The following is a 19587-nucleotide window of genomic DNA, read 5'->3' as shown; positions in this document are numbered from 1 at the left end:
ATTATATTGAGTTTAGATATAATACAGGTGCAACATGTCATGGATCTGTGTTGAACTGGCCCTGGGGCCCACCTGGTTAAGAACAGCATGGTTTTCATAAGCTGTCAATGGTATGAGGTAACATGGCAGCAGACAGAGAAGATACACAGAAACACATGGTGCAAGAAATAGTAACTAGACACCCACCCCTTCTCTCCCACCCCTGACTGTCACTGCATGAAGAGCAGCGACACACCACCACTCCTCCCCCCCTAGCCTGGGAGACAGAGGATCCTACAGGACGGTGGTCAGAGAGAGACAGAGACAGAGACAGACAGACAGAGAGAGACAGAGAGAGACAGAGGCTCTCCGTGTGGGTGACAGGATCCTACAGGACGGTGTTCTAAATCAAATCAAATTTATTTTTATATAGCCCTTCGTACATCAGCTGATATTCTCAAAGTGCTGTACAGAAACCCAGCCTAAAACCCCAAACAGCAAGCAAAGCATGTGAAAGAAGCACGGTGGCTAGGAAAAACTCCCTAGGAAAAACTCCCTAGAAAGGCCAAAAACCTAGGAAGAAACCTAGAGAGGAACCAGGCTATGAGGGGTGGCCAGTCCTCTTCTGGCTGTGCAGGGTGGATATTATAACAGAACATAGTCAAGATGTTAAAATGTTAAAAAATGACCAGCATGGTCAAATAATAATAATCATAGTAGTTGTCGAGGGTGCAACAAGCACGTCCGGTGAACAGGTCAGGGTTCCATAGCCGCAGGCAGAACAGTTGAAACTGGAGCAGCAGCACGGCCAGGTGGACTGGGGACAGCAAGGAGTCATCATACCAGGTAGTCCTGAGGCATGGTCCTAGGGCTCAGGTCCTCCGAGAGAAAGACAGAAAGAGAGAATTAGAGAGAGCATATTTAAATTCACACAGGACACCGGATAAGACAAGAGAAATACTCCAGATGTAACAGACTGACCCTAGCCCCCCGACACATAAACTACTGCAGCATAAATACTGGAGGCTGAGACAGGAGGGATCAGAAGACACTGTGGCCCCATCCGATGATACCCCCGGACAGGGCCAAACAGGCAGGATATAACCCCACCCACTTTGCCAAAGCACAGCCCCCACACCACTAGAGGGATGTCTCCAACCACCAACTTACCGTCCTAAGACAAGGCCGAGTATAGCCCACAACGATCTCCGCCATGGCACAACCCAAGGGGGGGCGCCAACCCAGACAGGAAGACCACGTCAGTGACTCAACCCACTCAAGTGACGCACCCCTCCCATGGACGGCATGGAAGAACACCAGTAAGCCAGTGACTCAGCCCCTGTAAAAGGGTTAGAGGCAGAGAATCCCAGTGGAAAGAGGGGAACCGGCAAGGCAGAGACAGCAAGGGCGGTTCGTTGCTCCAGCCTTTCCGTTCACCTTCACACTCCTGGGCCAGACTATACTTAATCATAGGACCTACTGAAGAGATAAGTCTTCAGTAAAGACTTAAAGGTTGAGACTGAGTCTGCGTCTCTCACATTGGTAGGCAGACCATTCCATAAAAATGGAGCTCTATAGGAGAAAGCCCTACCTCCAGCCGTTTGCTTAGAAATTCTAGGGACAATTAGGAGGCCTGCGTCTTGTGACCGTAGCGTACGTGTAGGTATGTACGGCAGGACCAAATCGGAAAGATAGGTAGGAGCAAGCCCATGTAATGCTTTGTAGGTTAGCAGTAAAACCTTGAAATCAGCCCTTGCCTTAACAGGAAGCCAGTGTAGGGAGGCTAGCACTGGAGTAATATGATCAAATTTTTTGGTTCTAGTCAGGATTCTAGCAGCCGTATTTAGCACTAACTGAAGTTTATTTAGTGCTTTATCCGGGTAGCCGGAAAGTAGAGCATTGCAGTAGTCCAGCCTAGAAGTAACAAAAGCATGGATTAATTTTTCTGCGTCATTTTTGGACAGAAAATTTCTGATTTTTGCAATGTTACGTAGATGGAAAAAAGCTGTCCTTGAAACAGTCTTGATATGTTCTTCAAAAGAGAGATCAGGGTCCAGAGTAACGCCGAGGTCCTTCACAGTTTTATTTGAGACGACTGTACAACCATCCAGATTAATTGTCAGATTCAACAGAAGATCTCTGTTTCTTGGGACCTAGAACAAGCATCTCTGTTTTGTCCGAGTTTAAAAGTAGAAAGTTTGCAGCCATCCACTTCTTTATGTCTGAAACACAGGCTTCTAGCGAGGGCAATTTTGGGGCTTCACCATGTTTCATTGAAATGTACAGCTGTGTGTCGTCCGCATAGCAGTGAAATTTAACATTATGTTTTCGAATGACATCCCCAAGAGGTAAAATATATAGTGAAAACAATAGTGGTCCTAAAACGGAACCTTGAGGAACACCGAAATTTACAATTGATTTGTCAGAAGACAAACCATTCACAGAGACAAACTGATATCTTTCCGACAGATAAGATCTAAACCAGGCCAGAACTTGTCCATGTAGACCAATTTGGGTTTCCAATCTCTCCAAAAGAATGTGGTGATCGATGGTATCAAAAGCGGCACTAAGATCTAGGAGCACGAGGACAGATGCAGAGCCTCGGTCTGACGTCATTAAAAGGTCATTTACCACCTTCACAAATGCAGTCTCAGTGCTATGATGGGGTCTAAAACCAGACTGAAGCGTTTCGTATACATTGTTTGTCTTCAGGAAGGCAGTGAGTTGCTGTGCAACAGCTTTTTCTAAAATTTTTGAGAGGAATGGAAGATTCGATATAGGCCGATAGTTTTTTATAATTTCTGGATCAAGATTCGGCTTTTTCAAGAGAGGCTTTATTACTGCCACTTTTAGTGAGCTTGGTACACATCCGGTGGATAGAGAGCCGTTTATTATGTTCAACATAGGAGGGCCAAGCACAGGAAGCAGCTCTTTCAGTAGTTTAGTTGGAATAGGGTCCAGTATGCAGCTTGAGGGTTTGGAGGCCATGATTATTTTCATCATTGCGTCAAGAGATATAGTACTAAAACACTTTAGTATCTCCCTTGATCCTAGGTCCTGGCAGAGTTGTGTAGACTCAGGACAATGGAGCTTTGGAGGAATACCCAGATTTAAAGAGGAGTCTGTAATTTGCTTTCTAATGATCATGATCTTTTCCTCAAAGAAGTTCATACATTTATTACTGCTGAAGTGAAAGCCATCCTCCATTTGCGAAGGCTGCTTTTTAGTTAGCTTTGCGACAGTATCAAAAAGAAATTTCGGATTGTTCTTATTTTCCTCAATTAAGTTGGAAAAATAGGATGATCGAGCAGCAGTAAGGGCTCTTCGATACTGCACGGTACTGTCTTTCCAAGCTAGTCGGAAGACTTCCAGTTTGGTGTGGCGCCATTTCCGTTCCAATTTTCTGGAAACTTGCTTCAGAGCTCGTGTATTTTCTGTATACCAGGGAGCTAGTTTCTTATGACAGATGTTTTTAGTTTTAGGGGTGCAACTGCATCTAGGGTATTGCGCAAGGTTAAATTGAGTTCCTCGGTTAGGTGGTTAACTGATTTTTGTCCTCTGACGTCCTTGGGTAGGCAGAGGCAGTCTGGAAGGGCATCAAGGAATCTTTGGGTTGTCTGAGAATTTATAGCACGACTTTTAATGCTCCTTGGTTGGGGTCTGAGCAGATTATTTGTTGCAATTGCAAACGTAATAAAATGGTGGTCCGATAGTCCAGGATTATGAGGAAAAACATTTAGATCCACAACATTTATTCCATGGGACAAAACTAGGTCCAGAGTATGACTGTGGCAGTGAGTAGGTCCAGAGACATGTTGGACAAAACCCACTGAGTCGATGATGGCTCCGAAAGCCTTTTGGAGTGGGTCTGTGGACTTTTCCATGTGAATGTTAAAGTCACCAAAAATTAGAATATTATCTGCTATGACTACAAGATCCGATAAGAATTCAGGGAACTCAGTGAGGAACACTGCATATGGCCCAGGAGGCCTGTAAACAGTAGCTATAAAAAGTGAGTGAGTAGGCTGCATAGATTTCATGACTAGAAGCTCAAAAGACGAAAACGTCATTGTTTTTTTTTTTGTAAATTGAAATTTGCTATCGTAAATGTTAGCAACACCTCTGCCTTTGCCGGATGCACGGGGGGTATGGTCACTAGTGTAACCAGGGGGTGAGGCCTCATTTAACACAGTAAATTCATCAGGCTTAAGCCATGTTTCAGTCAGGCCAATCACATCAAGATTATTATCAGTGATTAGTTCATTGACTATAACTGCCTTGGAAGTGAGGGATCTAACATTAAGTAACCCAATTTTGAGATGTGAGGTATCACAATCTCTTTCAATAATGGCAGGAATGGAGGAGGTCTTTATACTAGTGAGATTGCTAAAGCGAACACCGCCATTTTTAATTTTGCCCAACCTAGATCGAGGCACAGACACGGTCTCAATGGGGAAAGCTGAGCTGACTACGCTGACTGTGCTAGTGGCAGACTCCACTAAGCTGGCAGGCTGGCTAACAGCCTGCTGCCTGGCCTGCACCCTATTTCATTGTGGAGCTAGAGGAGTTAGAGCCCTGTCTATGTTCGTAGATAAGATGAGAGCACCCCTCCAGCTAGGATGGAGTCCGTCACTCCTCAACAGGCCAGGCTTGGTCCTGTTTGTGGGTGAGTCTCAGAAAGAGGGCCAATTATCTACAAATTCTATCTTTTGGGAGGGGCAGAAAACAGTTTTCAACCAGCGATTGAGTTGTGAGACTCTGCTGTAGAGCTCATCATTCCCCCTAACTGGGAGGGGGCCAGAGACAATTAATCGATGCCGACACATCTTTCTAGCTGATTTACACGCTGAAGCTATGTTGCGCTTGGTGACCTCTGACTGTTTCATCCTAACATCGTTGGTGCCAACGTGGATAACAATATCTCTATACTCTCTACACTCGCCAGTTTTAGCTTTAGCCAGCACCGTCTTTAGATTAGCCTTAAGGTCGGTAGCCCTGCCCCCTGGTAAACAGTGTATGATCGCTGGATGATTAGTTTTAAGTCTAATACTGCGGGTAATGGAGTCGCCAATGACTAGGGTTTTCAATTTGTCAGAGCTAATGGTGGGAGCCGTCGGCGTCTCAGACCCCACAACGGGAGGAGTAGAGACCAGAGAAGTCTCGGCCTCCGACTCCGACTCGCTTAATGGGGAGAACCGGTTGAAAGTTTCTGTCGGCTGAATAAGCGACACCGGTTGAGCATTCCTACAGCGTTTCCCTCCAGAAGCCATGAGAAAGTTGTCCGGCTGCGGGGACCGTGCGAGGGGGTTTATACTAACGTTACTATCTGTACTTACTGGTGGCACAGACGCTGTTTCATCCTTTCCTACACTGAAATTGCCCTTGCCTAACGATCTCGTCTGAAGCTGGGCTTGCAGCACAGCTATCCTTGCCGTAAGGCGATCGTTCTCCTGTATATTATAAGTACAACGACTGCAATTAGAAGCCATCATGTTAATGTTACTGAGCTTCGGCTGTTTGAAGTCCTGACGAACCATGTCCAGATAAAACCTCCGTGGTGAAAAAGTTGAATGAAAAAAGTTGAGTGAGGGAAAAAGTAAAAATATACGGTAATGAAAAAGTAAAAAACCGTCAGGTAGCAAAGTAAGATCGGCAACAAAACGCACAGCAGCGTAAACAAGTCTGCAAGTTGTGACCGGAAACAGGAAACAGCCAACTAAGGAGGGGCTCAAGAAGAAGCACATTAAGGTCCTCCTTCTACCTGAGAGAGAGAAGCCCCATGCTCTACCAACTGATCCACACGGGACCCACAACCCTGGTGTTGTAAGCCCCATGCTCTACCAACTGATCCACAACCCTGGTGTTGTAAGCACCATGCTCTACCAACTGATCCACACGGGACCCACAACCCTGGTGTTGTAAGCACCATGCTCTACCAACTGATCCACACGGGACCCACAACCCTGGTGTTGTAAGCACCATGCTCTACCAACTGATCCACACGGGACCCACAACCCTGGTGTTGTAAGCACCATGCTCTACCAACTGATCCACACGGGACCAACTGAGCGACAGTTAAAATCTGACGTTGCATCACCAGTGGTCTCCATTTTCTAAATGATGGCTGACCACCAAATTGATTTAATTTTTTTATAAAAAAATGATAACATTTAACTTTCATGGCATTTCCAGTCACTTGGCATGAAAAATAGGACGGATGATGAGACGGATGATGAACCCCATCACCACAAGTAAATACTACACCCAGCTCCATAGAGAGAAGGAAGTGTTAGCCTAAAACTGCTGGGAGCTTCTTCTGTATGCAGACTGTAATAACTATTAGTCTGGGACAGGGATGGGCAACTTTGATAGGGGTAGGGGCCACAAAAACAATCCGAAATCATCATGAGAGGCAGCAGCTCGAGGGTCTTTGTACCCACACATGCAGTCAGTACCAGCCCCAGCCTTTAGGGGCCCTAAGCAACATTCCAGGTCTCCATACATGCAGTCAGTACCAGCCCCAGCCTTTAGGGGCCCTAAACAACATTCCAGGTCTCCACACATGCTGTCACTACCAGCCCCAGCCTTTAGGGGGCCCTAAGCAACATTCCAGGTCTCCACACATGCAGTGTGAGGACTCATGACTGCTGGTGTGGCGGTAATATTGTCAACCCAACAGCCCTAGGTGGAGAGAAAAATGTGCAGTTTTAAAAGCTAATTTCCTGCAATTCTACACATTCTGCCATAGGGTGGAGAGAAATGTTTGCTGTTTTTAATATATTTGAGTAACTAACAAAATCAATGAGACCCCCAGTCGGTAATTTGACCATGATTACAAGCTGGCCTCTTGACTAATTTACCAATATAAAACATGTTTTACTGACATGGCTAATTCAGTGACTGTCAGTGACTGACATAATAAGAGAACAACTGCTGATGCACCTTGTGTATTCTACTATTATAACTCTCAACAGTAAGTGGAGATCCCATAGGATTTACCTTTTGGGGGGGGATTGATCCCTGGACCTAGAAAACCAGGCAGGGCTGCCAGTTGCTCTGGTCTGGGGGAATCAGCACAGCTCTCTTCTGCCACCTAGTGGCTCTTTTACACATTACACATTGTTTCAAATTCTAATGAATCCAAAATATGGATGTCTAACACCAAACAAAGCTTTACATAAAATATAAATATGTAATCACATCATTATGAATACATTTCACATAGGTACTATTTAATAATCCCTCAGTCTTTACAGCACAATCTAATATGTCAAATGTGATCCAATATAAGATTATATTCAACCAACCAAAGAAATGTAACTTGTATTTTATTTGAATCACTTCATCATTGATCCTATATCATCCATACAGTATAAAGACCAGGGGTTGGAACCAACATTATTTTCCCAATCGTTTCGTTCTGAACAGAAAAAACAAAACAAATTGTTCCGTTCCACTGTTCCGACCAGCAAAATAAAGTTCTGAACCGGTTCAAACCAAACAAAAGTACCGGTTTATAGCGTTCCTTTCTGTTCCTTTTTTAATCTTTAAAATCATTTAATTTTTTTAAACATTTAGCCAATTAAATGACTTCACCAATCAGTGTGGATGTGGCAGGTAGCCTAAACATGCACACACACTGGTAAAGATTTTCAGCTTGCAGGCAGATACTGGAATATGTTTCTGAGTGACAGAGTGAGGGCTTTGCCTAGGCACTTTGTTGCGTTTTTTGTGAGAGTAGAAACAACGCCTGGAATGTAAAAGAACGTTATTAACCGGTTCCCATGCTTTTAAAATAATGGTTCTGTTCCGGAACAGTATGGATCACTTTCGTTCCAGGTTCCGTTTCTGCTACTTGAAAAAATATGTTTTTCAGTTCTGTTCCCTGAACCGGTTCCAACCCGTAATGAGGACACAGCTCCGTTCTCCTGGTTCTAGATAACACGGTAACCTTGGTAACCATGTCTCCCTACCAGTCGGGGGGAGGGTTTCTAAAAAAGATTTGTTGCGAACGTGGCACCTCAGTCCTCTTGATGACCCAGACTCACACCACTCATAGAACAACCAGCAAAGTGTTGATTTGACGAATTTGGTTCATTAACGCACATAAGATACCAGCGGAGGCTGGTGGGAGGAGCTATAGGAGGACAGGCTTATTGTGATGGCTGACATGGAATTAATGGAATGGTATCAATACAAAGATATGGAAACCACCTGTTGGACTCCATTCCATTGATTCCATTCCAGCCATTACAATGAGCCTGTCCTCCTATAGCTCCTCCCACCAGCCTCCTCTGGAGAATACAGACAGTCAAACGTAGGTATTTCAATGGTCACTGTGGAGGCTGGGTTGTCAGGAGAAATAACATGCCACGTTAGCTACGAGGCTTTCAGGGCAACTCACCACCAGACGAATACACACACAGACAGGAGGCCCAGGGCCAGCTTGACTGCAGCCCAATGGGCAAAAGTGCTAGACTGATAGATGGGTAAAAGTACCAGTCTGATAGATGGGCAAAAGTACCCATTATCAACCCTTCTCCTGTACCCTCATATTCCCAGTCATGGACTTTTAAACATCGGGCTGATATAAACATTGGCTTGAGGGAGTTTGAGTTTCCACCACTGTTAAATCAATGCGAGAAGGAACGCAAGAGAAGTGCACACTTCGGGAGAAGGATGGAGAATCGGGACAGAGCCAGCCAGACAGACAAACAAACAAGACAAATGGGAGAGTAAATTTAGGAGCGGCCGGGCGGCGGGCGGGCGTTCAGGCTCTGAGCCTGAGGAGTTCAGTCTGAGTTAGTTTCTCCCGCCTCACACCGTCCAGTTGGTAGCTAGTACAGCAACGTTGTCAAAAGGCAATATTTCAGTTTCCAAGGTACTGGTTCCTTTGTTGTTTTACTGCTGTAGAAAACAGAAAGATAGTCAGAAGACGGGAGTAACCGCAGCCAGACGGTGGATGGGTGTGGTCAGTCGGCTGGAGGCAGGGATGGAGAGAGGAGGGGCGTTCTACTCCAGCACCACAGTGCCTCCTGCTGTCTCCAGGGCTGTCTTCAGCTTCTCCGCCTCCTCTTTGGACACATTGGCTCTGATCTCCTGGGGGAGGGACTCAACCAACTTCTTAGCCTGGTAGAGGACAGAGGAGATCAGTGATCTACAGTAACATTAACACAAAGCAACCAACTTCTTAGCCTGGTAGAGGATCTACAGTAACATTAACACAAAGCAACCAACTTCTTAGCCTGGTAGAGGACAGAGGAGATCAGTGATCTACAGTAACATTAACACAAAGCAACCAACTTCTTAGCCTGGTAGAGGATCTACAGTAACATTAACACAAAGCAACCAACTTCTTAGCCTGGTAGAGGACAGAGGAGATCAGTGATCTACAGTAACATTAACACAAAGCAACCAACTTCTTAGCCTGGTAGAGGACAGAGGAGATCAGTGATCTACAGTAACATTAACACAAAGCAACCAACTTCTTAGCCTGGTAGAGGATCTACAGTAACATTAACACAAAGCAACCAACTTCTTAGCCTGGTAGAGGACAGAGGAGATCAGTGATCTACAGTAACATTAACACAAAGCAACCAACTACTTAGCCTGGTAGAGGATCTACAGTAACATTAACACAAAGCAACCAACTTCTTAGCCTGGTAGAGGATCTATAGTAACATTAACACAAAGCAACCAACTTCTTAGCCTGGTAGAGGATCTAGAGTAACATTAACACAAAGCAACCAACTTCTTAGCCTGGCAGAGGATCTACAGTAACATTAACACAAAGCAACCAACTTCTTAGCCTGGTAGAGGATCTACAGTAACATTAACACAAAGCAACCAACTTCTTAGCCTGGTAGAGGACAGAGGAGATCAGTGATCTACAGTAACATTAACACAAAGCAACCAACTTCTTAGCCTGGTAGAGGATCTACAGTAACATTAACACAAAGCAACCAACTTCTTAGCCTGGTAGAGGACAGAGGAGATCAGTGATCTACAGTAACATTAACACAAAGCAACCAACTTCTTAGCCTGGTAGAGGACAGAGGAGATCAGTGATCTACAGTAACATTAACACAAAGCAACCAACTTCTTAGCCTGGTAGAGGATCTATAGTAACATTAACACAAAGCAACCAACTTCTTAGCCTGGTAGAGGATCTATAGTAACATTAACACAAAGCAACCAACTTCTTAGCCTGGTAGAGGATCTACAGTAACATTAACACAAAGCAACCAACTTCTTAGCCTGGTAGAGGATCTATAGTAACATTAACACAAAGCAACCAACTTCTTAGCCTGGCAGAGGATCTATAGTTACATTAACACAAAGCAACCTCCTAGACGGACATGACCGTATGTCTTTCAGAGTAAGAAACAGAAGGAGGATTATACAGAGAAGTCAACCAACTTCTTAACCTACTACATACATAAAGAGAGCAGTACCATAGAGTGAAAGGCCTCCAACCCAAAGCTATCCTATGTCTCAGTGATTTGACTGTGTGTTCTTTAAGCGTGGACACCGGAGGATGTGTGGTCACAGATGGAATGGACAAATGATTACAAAGACAGGAAAGAAGTAAAGAATCATGGTCTGGCTGTGACATCACACAGAGAAAAACAGAAAGAGCATCTGACCTGCACCAGGTTCAAGCCTTGGATGCAGTTCTTCACTTCTTTAATGAGTTTCACTTTCTCTGCTGCCTTCAGTTCTGTCAGTTTTACTGTGAAGTGTGTCTTCTCTTTCTTGACTGGTGCCATGTCCTCTTCCACTGCCTATAGGAGCAGAATGAATACAATGCAAGGTCAGAACATGCTCTATGTATGCCCCGAGGACACTACATGGCATGTTTGTGTGTACAGTCAAGGAGAACGATTGCATTGCAGTAAAGAAGCTTACATTGGGCATTGAAACTAAATGAGGTTAAAGCATTTATAGATAGAAGGCCAATGAGCTCTGCAGAGGTACCTCCTAGATCAAGTCATGTAGGGTGGGGTAAGGGGTCACCACGGGGCATCGTGTAAGGGGTCACCACGGGGCATCGTGTAAGGGGTCACCACGGGGCATCGTGTAAGGGGTCACCACGGGGCATCGTGTAAGGGGTCACCACGGGGCATCGTGTAAGGGGTCACCACGGGGCATCGTGTAAGGGGTCACCACGGGGCATCGTGTAAGGGGTCACCACGGGGCATCGTGTAAGGGGTCACCACGGGGCATCGTGTAAGGGTCACCACGGGGCATCGTGTAAGGGGTCACCACGGGGCATCGTGTAAGGGGTAACCACGGGGGGTCACCACAGGGCATCATGTAAGGGGTAACCACAGGGCATCATGTAAGGGGTAACCACAGGGCATCATGTAAGGGGTAACCACAGGGCATCATGTAAGGGGTAACCACAGGGCATCATGTAAGGGGTAACCACAGGGCATCATGTAAGGGGTAACCACGGGGGGGTCACCACAGGGCATCATGTAAGGGGTAACCACAGGGCATCATGTAAGGGGTAACCACGGGGGGGGTAACCACGGGGCATCATGTAAGGGGTAACCACGGGGGGGTAACCACGGGGCATCATGTAAGGGCAGGCTAACCAATACAGGTAAAGAAGCTTGATAAAGGTATTGAATAAAACACACTGAAACAATCCCTGTCTTACCAGAGCTGCAGGTGCTGCTGCTGCAGTCATGGCTCCCATTGGCATCATCCCAACATCCTGGATATTCAGGGTTTTCTGGGACAAAAATGAAACATACTTTATTGAGAAGTCATTGAGCAAGTCAAATGTTATTCATCACATGCTTCATTAACAACAGGTGTCGACCAACAGTGAAATGCTTACTTAGACCTTCCCAACAATACAGAGAGAAAGAAAACAGAGAAATAATAGAAAAGTAAAATAAGTAATAATAAATACACAATGAGTAATGATAACATGGCTTTATACACGGGTTACCAGTACATATAACTAGGAACAAAGTAACAGATAATAAACAGTAGCAGCAGTGTTGGGGCGGCAGGTAGTCTAGTGGTTAGAGTGTAGGGGCGGCAGGTAGTCTAGTGGTTAGAGTGTAGGGGCGGCAGGTAGCCTAGTGGTTAGAGTGTAGGGGCGGCAGGTAGCCTAGTGGTTAGAGTGTAGGGGCGGCAGGTAGCCTAGTGGTTAGAGTGTAGGGGCGGCAGGTAGTCTAGTGGTTAGAGTGTAGGGGCGGCAGGTAGTCTAGTGGTTAGAGTGTAGGGGCGGCAGGTAGTCTAGTGGTTAGAGTGTAGGGGTGGCAGGTAGTCTAGTGGTTAGAGTGTAGGGGCGGCAGGTAGCCTAGCGGTTAGAGTGTAGGGGTGGCAGGTAGCCTAGTGGTTAGAGTATAGGGGCGGCAGGTAGTCTAGTGGTTAGAGTGTAGGGGCGGCAGGTAGTCTAGTGGTTAGAGTGTAGGGGTGGCAGGTAGCCTAGTGGTTAGAGTATAGGGGCGGCAGGTAGTCTAGTGGTTAGAGTGTAGGGGTGGCAGGTAGTCTAGTCGTTAGAGCGTTGGACCTGTAACCGAAAGGTTGCTAGATCGAATCCCCGAGCCAACAAGGTAAAACTCTGTTGTTCTGCCCCTGAACAAGGCAGTTAACCCACTGTTCCTAGGCCATCATTGTAAATAAGAATTTGTTCTTAACCGACTTGCCTAGTTAAATAAAAAATAATAACAAAATGTGATGAGTCAAAAGAGTTGGTGCAAAAAGGGTCAATGCAGATAGGGTAGCTATTTGGGTAACTATTGAACTGACTAACTATTTACCAGTCTTATTAATTGGGGGTAGAAGCTGTTCAGGGTCCTGTTGGTTCCAGACTTGGTGCACCGGTACCACTTGCCGTATGATAGCAGAGAGAACAGTCTGTGACTTGGGTGGCTGGAGTCTGACCATTTTTAGGGCCTTCCTCTGACACCACCTGATATAGAGGTCCTGGATGACAGGGAGCTCGGCCCCAGTGATGTACTGGGCCGTATGCACTACCCTCTGTAGCACCTTGTGATCGGATGCCAAGCAGTTGCCATACCAGGTGGTGATGCAGCCAGTCAAGATGCTCTCAATGGTGCAGCTGTAGAACTTTTTGAGGGTCTGAGGGCCCATGACAAATCTTTTCAGTCTCCTGAGGGGGAAGAGGCGTGGTCATGCCCTCTTCACAACTGTGTTGGTGTGTGTGGACCATGATAGATCTTTAGTGATGCAGACACCGAGGAACTTGAAGCTCTCGACCCGCTCCACTACAGCCCCGTCGATGTGAATGGGGGTGTGCTCAGCTCTCCGTTTCCTGTAGTCCACGATCAGCTACTTTGTCTTGCTGACGCTGAGGGAGATGTTGTTTTCCTGGCAGTGTCTCTGCTGGAGAGCCAGTACTGCATACATCAAAACTTTGTTCATTTGCACAATGTCTTTCATCCACATATTCACCTGTAAATGTCCAAACTCATCAAAAATGACATTTCGTAGCGCCTAGTTGGTCTGCTATTACTTGTGCTAATTTTGTTAGCATTCTGGTAATAGACGCCCAACGGGTGTTTTTGCGGGTGTTTTCGGCGCCTTCCTGTGTACTACGCCGGTATTAATGTAAATCCCAGGGTGAGAGCAACCCTAGTGTGGACTGCAATATAGATTGTATCCTCTGTGGTTCTGTTGTGGCGGTTTGCAAATTGGAGATGTCCAGGGTGTCTGAGATGACGGTGTTGATGTGAACCATGACCAGCCTTTCAAAGCATTTCATGGCTACAGATGGGAGTGCTACAGGGCAATAGTCATTTACACAGGTGACCTTGGCGTTCTTGGGCACAGGGATTATGGTGGTCTGCTTAAAACATATAGGTATTGCATACTAGGTCAGGGAGAGGTTGAACATGTCAGTGAAGACACTTGCCAGCTGGTCAGTGCATGCTCTGAGTACACGTCCTGGTAATCCGTCTGTGAATGTTAACCTGTTGGCGCTAGGGGGCAGTATTTGCACGGCCGGATAAAAAAACGTACCCGATTTAAACTGGTTACTACTCTTGCCCAGAAACGAGAATATGCATATAATTAGTAGATTTGGATAGAAAACACTCTAAAGTTTCTAAAACTGTTTGAATGGTGTCTGTGAGTATAACAGAACTCATATGGCAGGCCAAAACCTGAGAAAATTCCATACAGGAAGTGCCCTGTCTGACAATTTGTTCTCCTTCTGTTGCATCTCTATCGAAAATACAGCATCTCTGCTGTAACATGACATTTTCTAAGGCTTCCATTGGCTCTCAGAAGGCGCCAGAAAGTGTCATGGGGTGTCTGCAGTCTCTGGGCGAAGTACAGCAGCTCTGTTTGTGAGTGGTCAGCCTGGGAACAGTGAGACTGAGAAGCGCATTCATGAGAATTCTAAAAAAAAATATTTCAGCCTTTGAATGAATACAACGTCGCCCGGTTGGAATATTATCGCTATTTTACGAGAAAAATAGCATAAAAATTGATTTTAAACAGCGTTTGACATGCTTTGAAGTACGGTAATGGAATATTTTGAATTATTTTTGTCACGAAATGCGCTCGCGCGTCACCCTTCGGATACTGACCTGAACGCACGAACAAAACGGAGGTATTTGAATATAACTATGGATTATTTCGAACCAAAACAACATTTGTTGTTGAAGTAGAAGTCCTGGGAATGCATTCTGACGAAGAACAGCAAAGTTAATCAAATTTTTCTTATAGTAAATCTGAGTTTGGTGAGGGCCAAACTTGGTGGGTGTCAAATTAGCTAGCCGTGATGGCCGGACTATGTACTCAGAATATTGCAAAATGTGCTTTCGCCGAAAAGCTATTTTAAAATCTGACACCGCGATTGCATAAAGGAGTTCTGTATCTATAATTCTTAAAATAATTGTTATGTATTTTGTGAACGTTAATCATGAGTAATTTAGTAAATTCACCGGAAGTTTGTGGTGGGTATGCTAGTTCTGAACATCACATGCTAATGTAAAAAGCTGGTTTTTGATATAAATATGAACTTGATTGAACAAAACATGCATGTATTGTATAACATAATGTCCTAGGAGTGTCATCTTAAGAAGATCACCAAAGGTTAGTGCTGCATTTAGCTGTGGTTTTGGTTTTTGTGACATATATGCTTGCTTTGAAAATGGCTGTGTGATTATTTTTGGCAGGGTACTCTCCTGACATAATCTAATGTTTTGCTTTCGCTGTAAAGCCTTTTTGAAATCGGACAATGTGGTTAGATTAACGAGAGTCTTGTCTTTAAAATGGTGTAAAATAGTCATATGTTTGAGAAATGGAAGTTATAGCATTTTTGAGGTATTTGTTTTTCGCGCCACACGATTCCACTGGCTGTTGACTAGACAGGTTAACCTGTTTGAAGGTCTTACGCACATTGCCTATGGAGAGCATGATCACACAGTCGTCCGGGACAGCTGGTGCTCTCATGCATGGTTCAGTGTTGCTTACCTCGAAGCTTAGCTCGTCTGGTAGGCTTGCGGCAAGGTTTCCCTTTGTAATCCGTTATCGTTTGCAAGCCCTACCACATCCGTCGAGTGCCAGAGCTGGTGTAGTCAGTGTGTATGCTGCCTGTCATCCATGGCTTCTGGTTGGGATATGTACGTACGGTCACTGTGTGGACAACATCGTCAATGCACTTATTAATGAAACCGGTGACTGATGTGGTAAACTTCTCAATGCCATTGGATGAATCCTGGAACGTATTCCAGTCTGGGCTAGTGAAGCAGTCCTGTAGCTCAGCATCCGCTTCATGGGACCACTTCCGTATTGAGCGCATCATTGGGTACATCCCGTTTGAGTTTTTGATTGTAAGCAGGAATCAGGAGGATAGAGTTATGGTCAGATTTGCCAAATGGAGGGTGAGGGAGAGCCTGTTGGTGGAGTAAAGGTGGCCTGGAGTTTTGTCTCTAGTTTGTCTCCTCAAATTTTCGATGTAATAGTTGGACAAATTAAGTTGTAGCCTATTGTACAGGTAGCAGGTAGCCTAGCAGTTAACAGTGCCGGGCCAGTAACCGAAAGGTCGCTGGTTCGAATCCCCGAGCTGACTACGTGAAAAATCTGCCGACGTGCCCTTGAACAAGGCACTTGACCCTAATTGCTCCTGTAAGTTGCTCTGGATAACAACGTCTGGTAAATGAAAAAATATATATGTAATGTCAGATTTGCCTAATTATACTCAAGTACAGGCCAATGTGCTATATTCCAGGCTATGTACTATGTGTTATATATAGGACATTGTGCTATGGCTATGTACTATGTGTTATATATAGGCCAATCTGCTATAATTTATGGCACTAACTGTGTGGCACTGGATACGAGCGTCTGCTAAATGACTCAAATGTACATGTCGCCTTATGTTAATCTACACAGTCTACATGTTCCAGTTCCATACCTTGAGTAGCTCATTGAGGTCTGACACCTCTAACAAGGTGAGGCTGGTGATGTCGTGTACCAGCTGGGTGATTTTGGGGGGGTACTGTTTGGGGGCTCCATCCAGAGGGGGGGCGGTGATGACATCAGAAAGGCTAGCTGGGCTGGTCCCGAGAGTTCGGAGGGCATATAGTGTTGGTGTCTGGAGCTCCTGCCTGTGGAAACAAATCATACAGTTAATGTATTTTTTTACTTAACCTTTATTTAACTAGGCAGGTCTGTTAAGAACAAATTCTTATTTACAAAGCCGGATGACGCTGGGCCAATTGTGCGTCATCCTATGGGACTCCCAATCACAGCCGGATGTGATGCAGCCTGGATTCGAACCAGATACTGCAGTGAAGCCTCTTGCACTGAGATGCACTGTGACGCCTCTTGGACCACTGCGCCACTCGGGAGCAGAGACTTATGTATCATTCAATTAGAGGTCGACCGATTAATCGGAATGGCCGATTAATTAGAGCCGATTTCAAGGTTTCATAACAATCGGTAATCGGCATTTTTGGGCACCGATTATGGCCGATTACATTTCACTCCACGAAGAGACTTCGTGGCAGGCTGACTACCTGTTACACGAGTGCAGCAAGGAGCCAAGGTATGTTGCTAGCTAGCATTAAACTTACCTCATAAAAAAAACTATCAATCTTAACATAATCACTAGTTAACTACACATGGTTGATGATATCAAAAAGAAAGGAGGACCAAGGCACTCTTCATATAATTGATTAAAATGCCTTTATTAGTATGGCATGTTCAATAGAAACAATGTTTATAAAAATCCGACGCGTTTCGGCTGCATATGGCTGATGATATTACTAGTTTATCTAGCTTATACTGCGTTGCATATAATCGATGCAGTGCCTGTTAATTTATCATCGAATCACAGCCTACTTTGACAAACGGGTGATGATTTAACTAGCGCATTCGTGAAAAAAGCACTGTCGTTGCACCAATGTGTACCTAACCATAAACATCAATGCCTTTCTTAAAATCAATACACAAGTATATATTTTTAAACCTGCATATTTAGTTAATATTGCCTGCTACCATGAATTTCTTTTAACTAGGGGAGTTGTGTCACTTCTCTTGCGTTCTGTGCAAGCAGATAGATAAAATACAGAACGGTTCCGTATTTCACTGAAAGAATAAACGTTTTGTTTTCTAAATTAGTTTCCGGATTTGACCAAATTAATGACCTAAGGCTCGTATTTCTGTGTGTTTATTATATTATAATTAAGTCTATGATTTGATATTTGATAGAGCAGTCCGACTGAGCGATGGTAGGCAGCAGCAGGCTCGTAAGCATTCATTCAAACAGCACTTTCCTGCATTTGCCAGCAGCTCTTCGCTGTGCTTCAAGCATTGCGCTGTTTATGACTTCAAGCCTATCAACTCCCGAGATTAGGCTGGCAATACTATAGTGCCTATAAGAACATCGAATAGTCAAAGGTATATGAAATACAAATGGTATAGAGAGTAATCGTCCTATATTTCCTATAATAACTACAACCTAAAACTTCTTACCTGGGAATATTGAAGACTCATGTTAAAAGGAACCACCAGCTTTCATATGTTCTCATGTTCTGAGCAAGGAACTTAAACTTAGCTTTTTTACATGGCACATATTGCACTTTTACTTTCTTCTCCAACACTTTGTTTTTGCATTATTTAAACCAAATTGAACATGTTTCATTATTTATTTGAGACTAAATTGATTTTATTTATGTATTAAGTTAAAATAAGTGTTCATTCAGTATTGTTGTAATTGTCATTATTACAAATATATATATAAAAATAAGCCGATTAATCGGTATCTGCTTTTTTTGGTCGTCCAATAAATAGGTATCGGCATTGAAAAATCATAATCGGTCGACCTCTACATTCAATCCAGTGTTTCCTCTATAGCGCGGACAACCCGTCCATCTAAGATAGTTTGGTTTCTAATGGTTTAAATTCACAGTTTTGGTGCAAATTAATTTACAACTATGCACTAATTAATTATATTTAGGCTCCTGGATGTTGTATTAGGGGCCTTTTGAGTCCCATCTTGAAAAACCTCTAGGCCTAGGGGAATGACTGATTCAATGTTGTCATAGATCTCTCAAAGATTCTTCAAATCCACCACCAGCTAGTAATCTAGCAGTAGCTAGTTAGCTGCTATTGTTCATCCTAATTTCCCGCCTGGTTCAGTTGGGAAAGGGAATACCTAGTCAGTTGCACAACTGAATGCATTCAACCAAATGTGTCTTTTGCATTTAACCCCAACCCCTCTGAATCACTTGTACAACTGCCACAGTAAGGTTGACAAGATCATTATACAATGGTGAAAACCTATACAAATCAGCAATCAGAACCAGGAGGGAAGCTCTAGCAAGGTACAGGATATGACAACCATTTGTCAAAGTTAAACACAAATGCCATTCAAGAAACACATGACCTTGACTGGCACATCTCATAAGGAAGGAACAGGGTGCATTAGGTTATTTACTGCTAACTGAGCCTACTCGCTCTAGATTACAAATTAGTTATCTGGTTTTGCAACACATCCCCCGTGACATTAATCCATTTGGCTGCAAGATTGTTCCTCCCTAGCTAGCTAACGAGGAATTGGTGGCATTGCGGTTGGCTAGCTAGCCGGCTGATCATAAAATCCGTTCACAAAGCAAATGAATGAGCCCAGGGTTATTATGTTAACAGCTCTATGTGACTCAGACTATTTGGGACACATAAATGGTTAATGCATGGCAAATTAGATAGCAATTATCTGCCCTTGACGCTTTTATCGTTAGCAAACCATCTAGCTCCCGTGTCCCACTTATAGAGTTTACACAAGCAGCTACGATCCCCGGTTATGACACCCGCTTACCGATGCGTCTTTGCGGCGATTCGCAGTGCGGTCCGAATGCAATGTCTTGTGCAGTACATGTTTATTATTTGTGCCCCCGGATCTCCTATAGATACTTCCAATTCACAGTCACAGTGTAGCCTGTCAATCCTGGTCCTTCTCCCTCAACAGCACATGGCGTCCTCCACTCTCTGTTACTGACCTACCCACAATGCATTGCGTCACAAACGAGTTGTAGTTCGACTAAATAACTTTATTAACAAAGTAGCTTTTGTCAATGTCTGTGTGTGCGTCTCTCTCTCTCTCTCTCTCTCTCT

General features: G+C 44.4%; 1 protein-coding gene across 2 annotated transcripts; it reads right to left on the bottom strand.

The window, feature by feature from the left end:
* Nucleotides 1–7290: 7290 nt before the first annotated feature.
* mrpl12 (mitochondrial ribosomal protein L12) lies at nt 7291–19584 on the bottom strand. Of its 2 annotated transcripts, none has more exons than XM_045715814.2 (5): nt 19292–19583; nt 16388–16580; nt 11645–11719; nt 10626–10763; nt 7291–9108 (listed from the first exon to the last, which is right to left on the bottom strand). In XM_045715814.2, the coding sequence occupies exons 1-5, from the start codon at nt 19348–19350 to the stop codon at nt 8992–8994; spliced, it is 582 nt and encodes a 193-aa protein (XP_045571770.1). In that variant the 5' UTR covers nt 19351–19583; the 3' UTR covers nt 7291–8991. The 2 variants fall into 2 exon arrangements, with proteins under 2 accessions (XP_045571770.1, XP_082829043.1); XM_082972917.1 differs by lacking the exon at nt 7291–9108 and adding an exon at nt 10245–10286 and having other exon boundaries at nt 19292–19584.
* Between the last annotated feature and the right edge of the window lie 3 nt (nt 19585–19587).

Source organism: Salmo salar, chromosome 03, assembly GCF_965601325.2.
Source record: "Salmo salar chromosome 03, fSalSal1, whole genome shotgun sequence".
Taxonomy (NCBI): Eukaryota; Metazoa; Chordata; class Actinopteri; order Salmoniformes; family Salmonidae; genus Salmo; species Salmo salar.
Note: the sequence above shows the minus strand (reverse complement) of the source record. Positions and strands in the feature narration are given on the sequence as shown.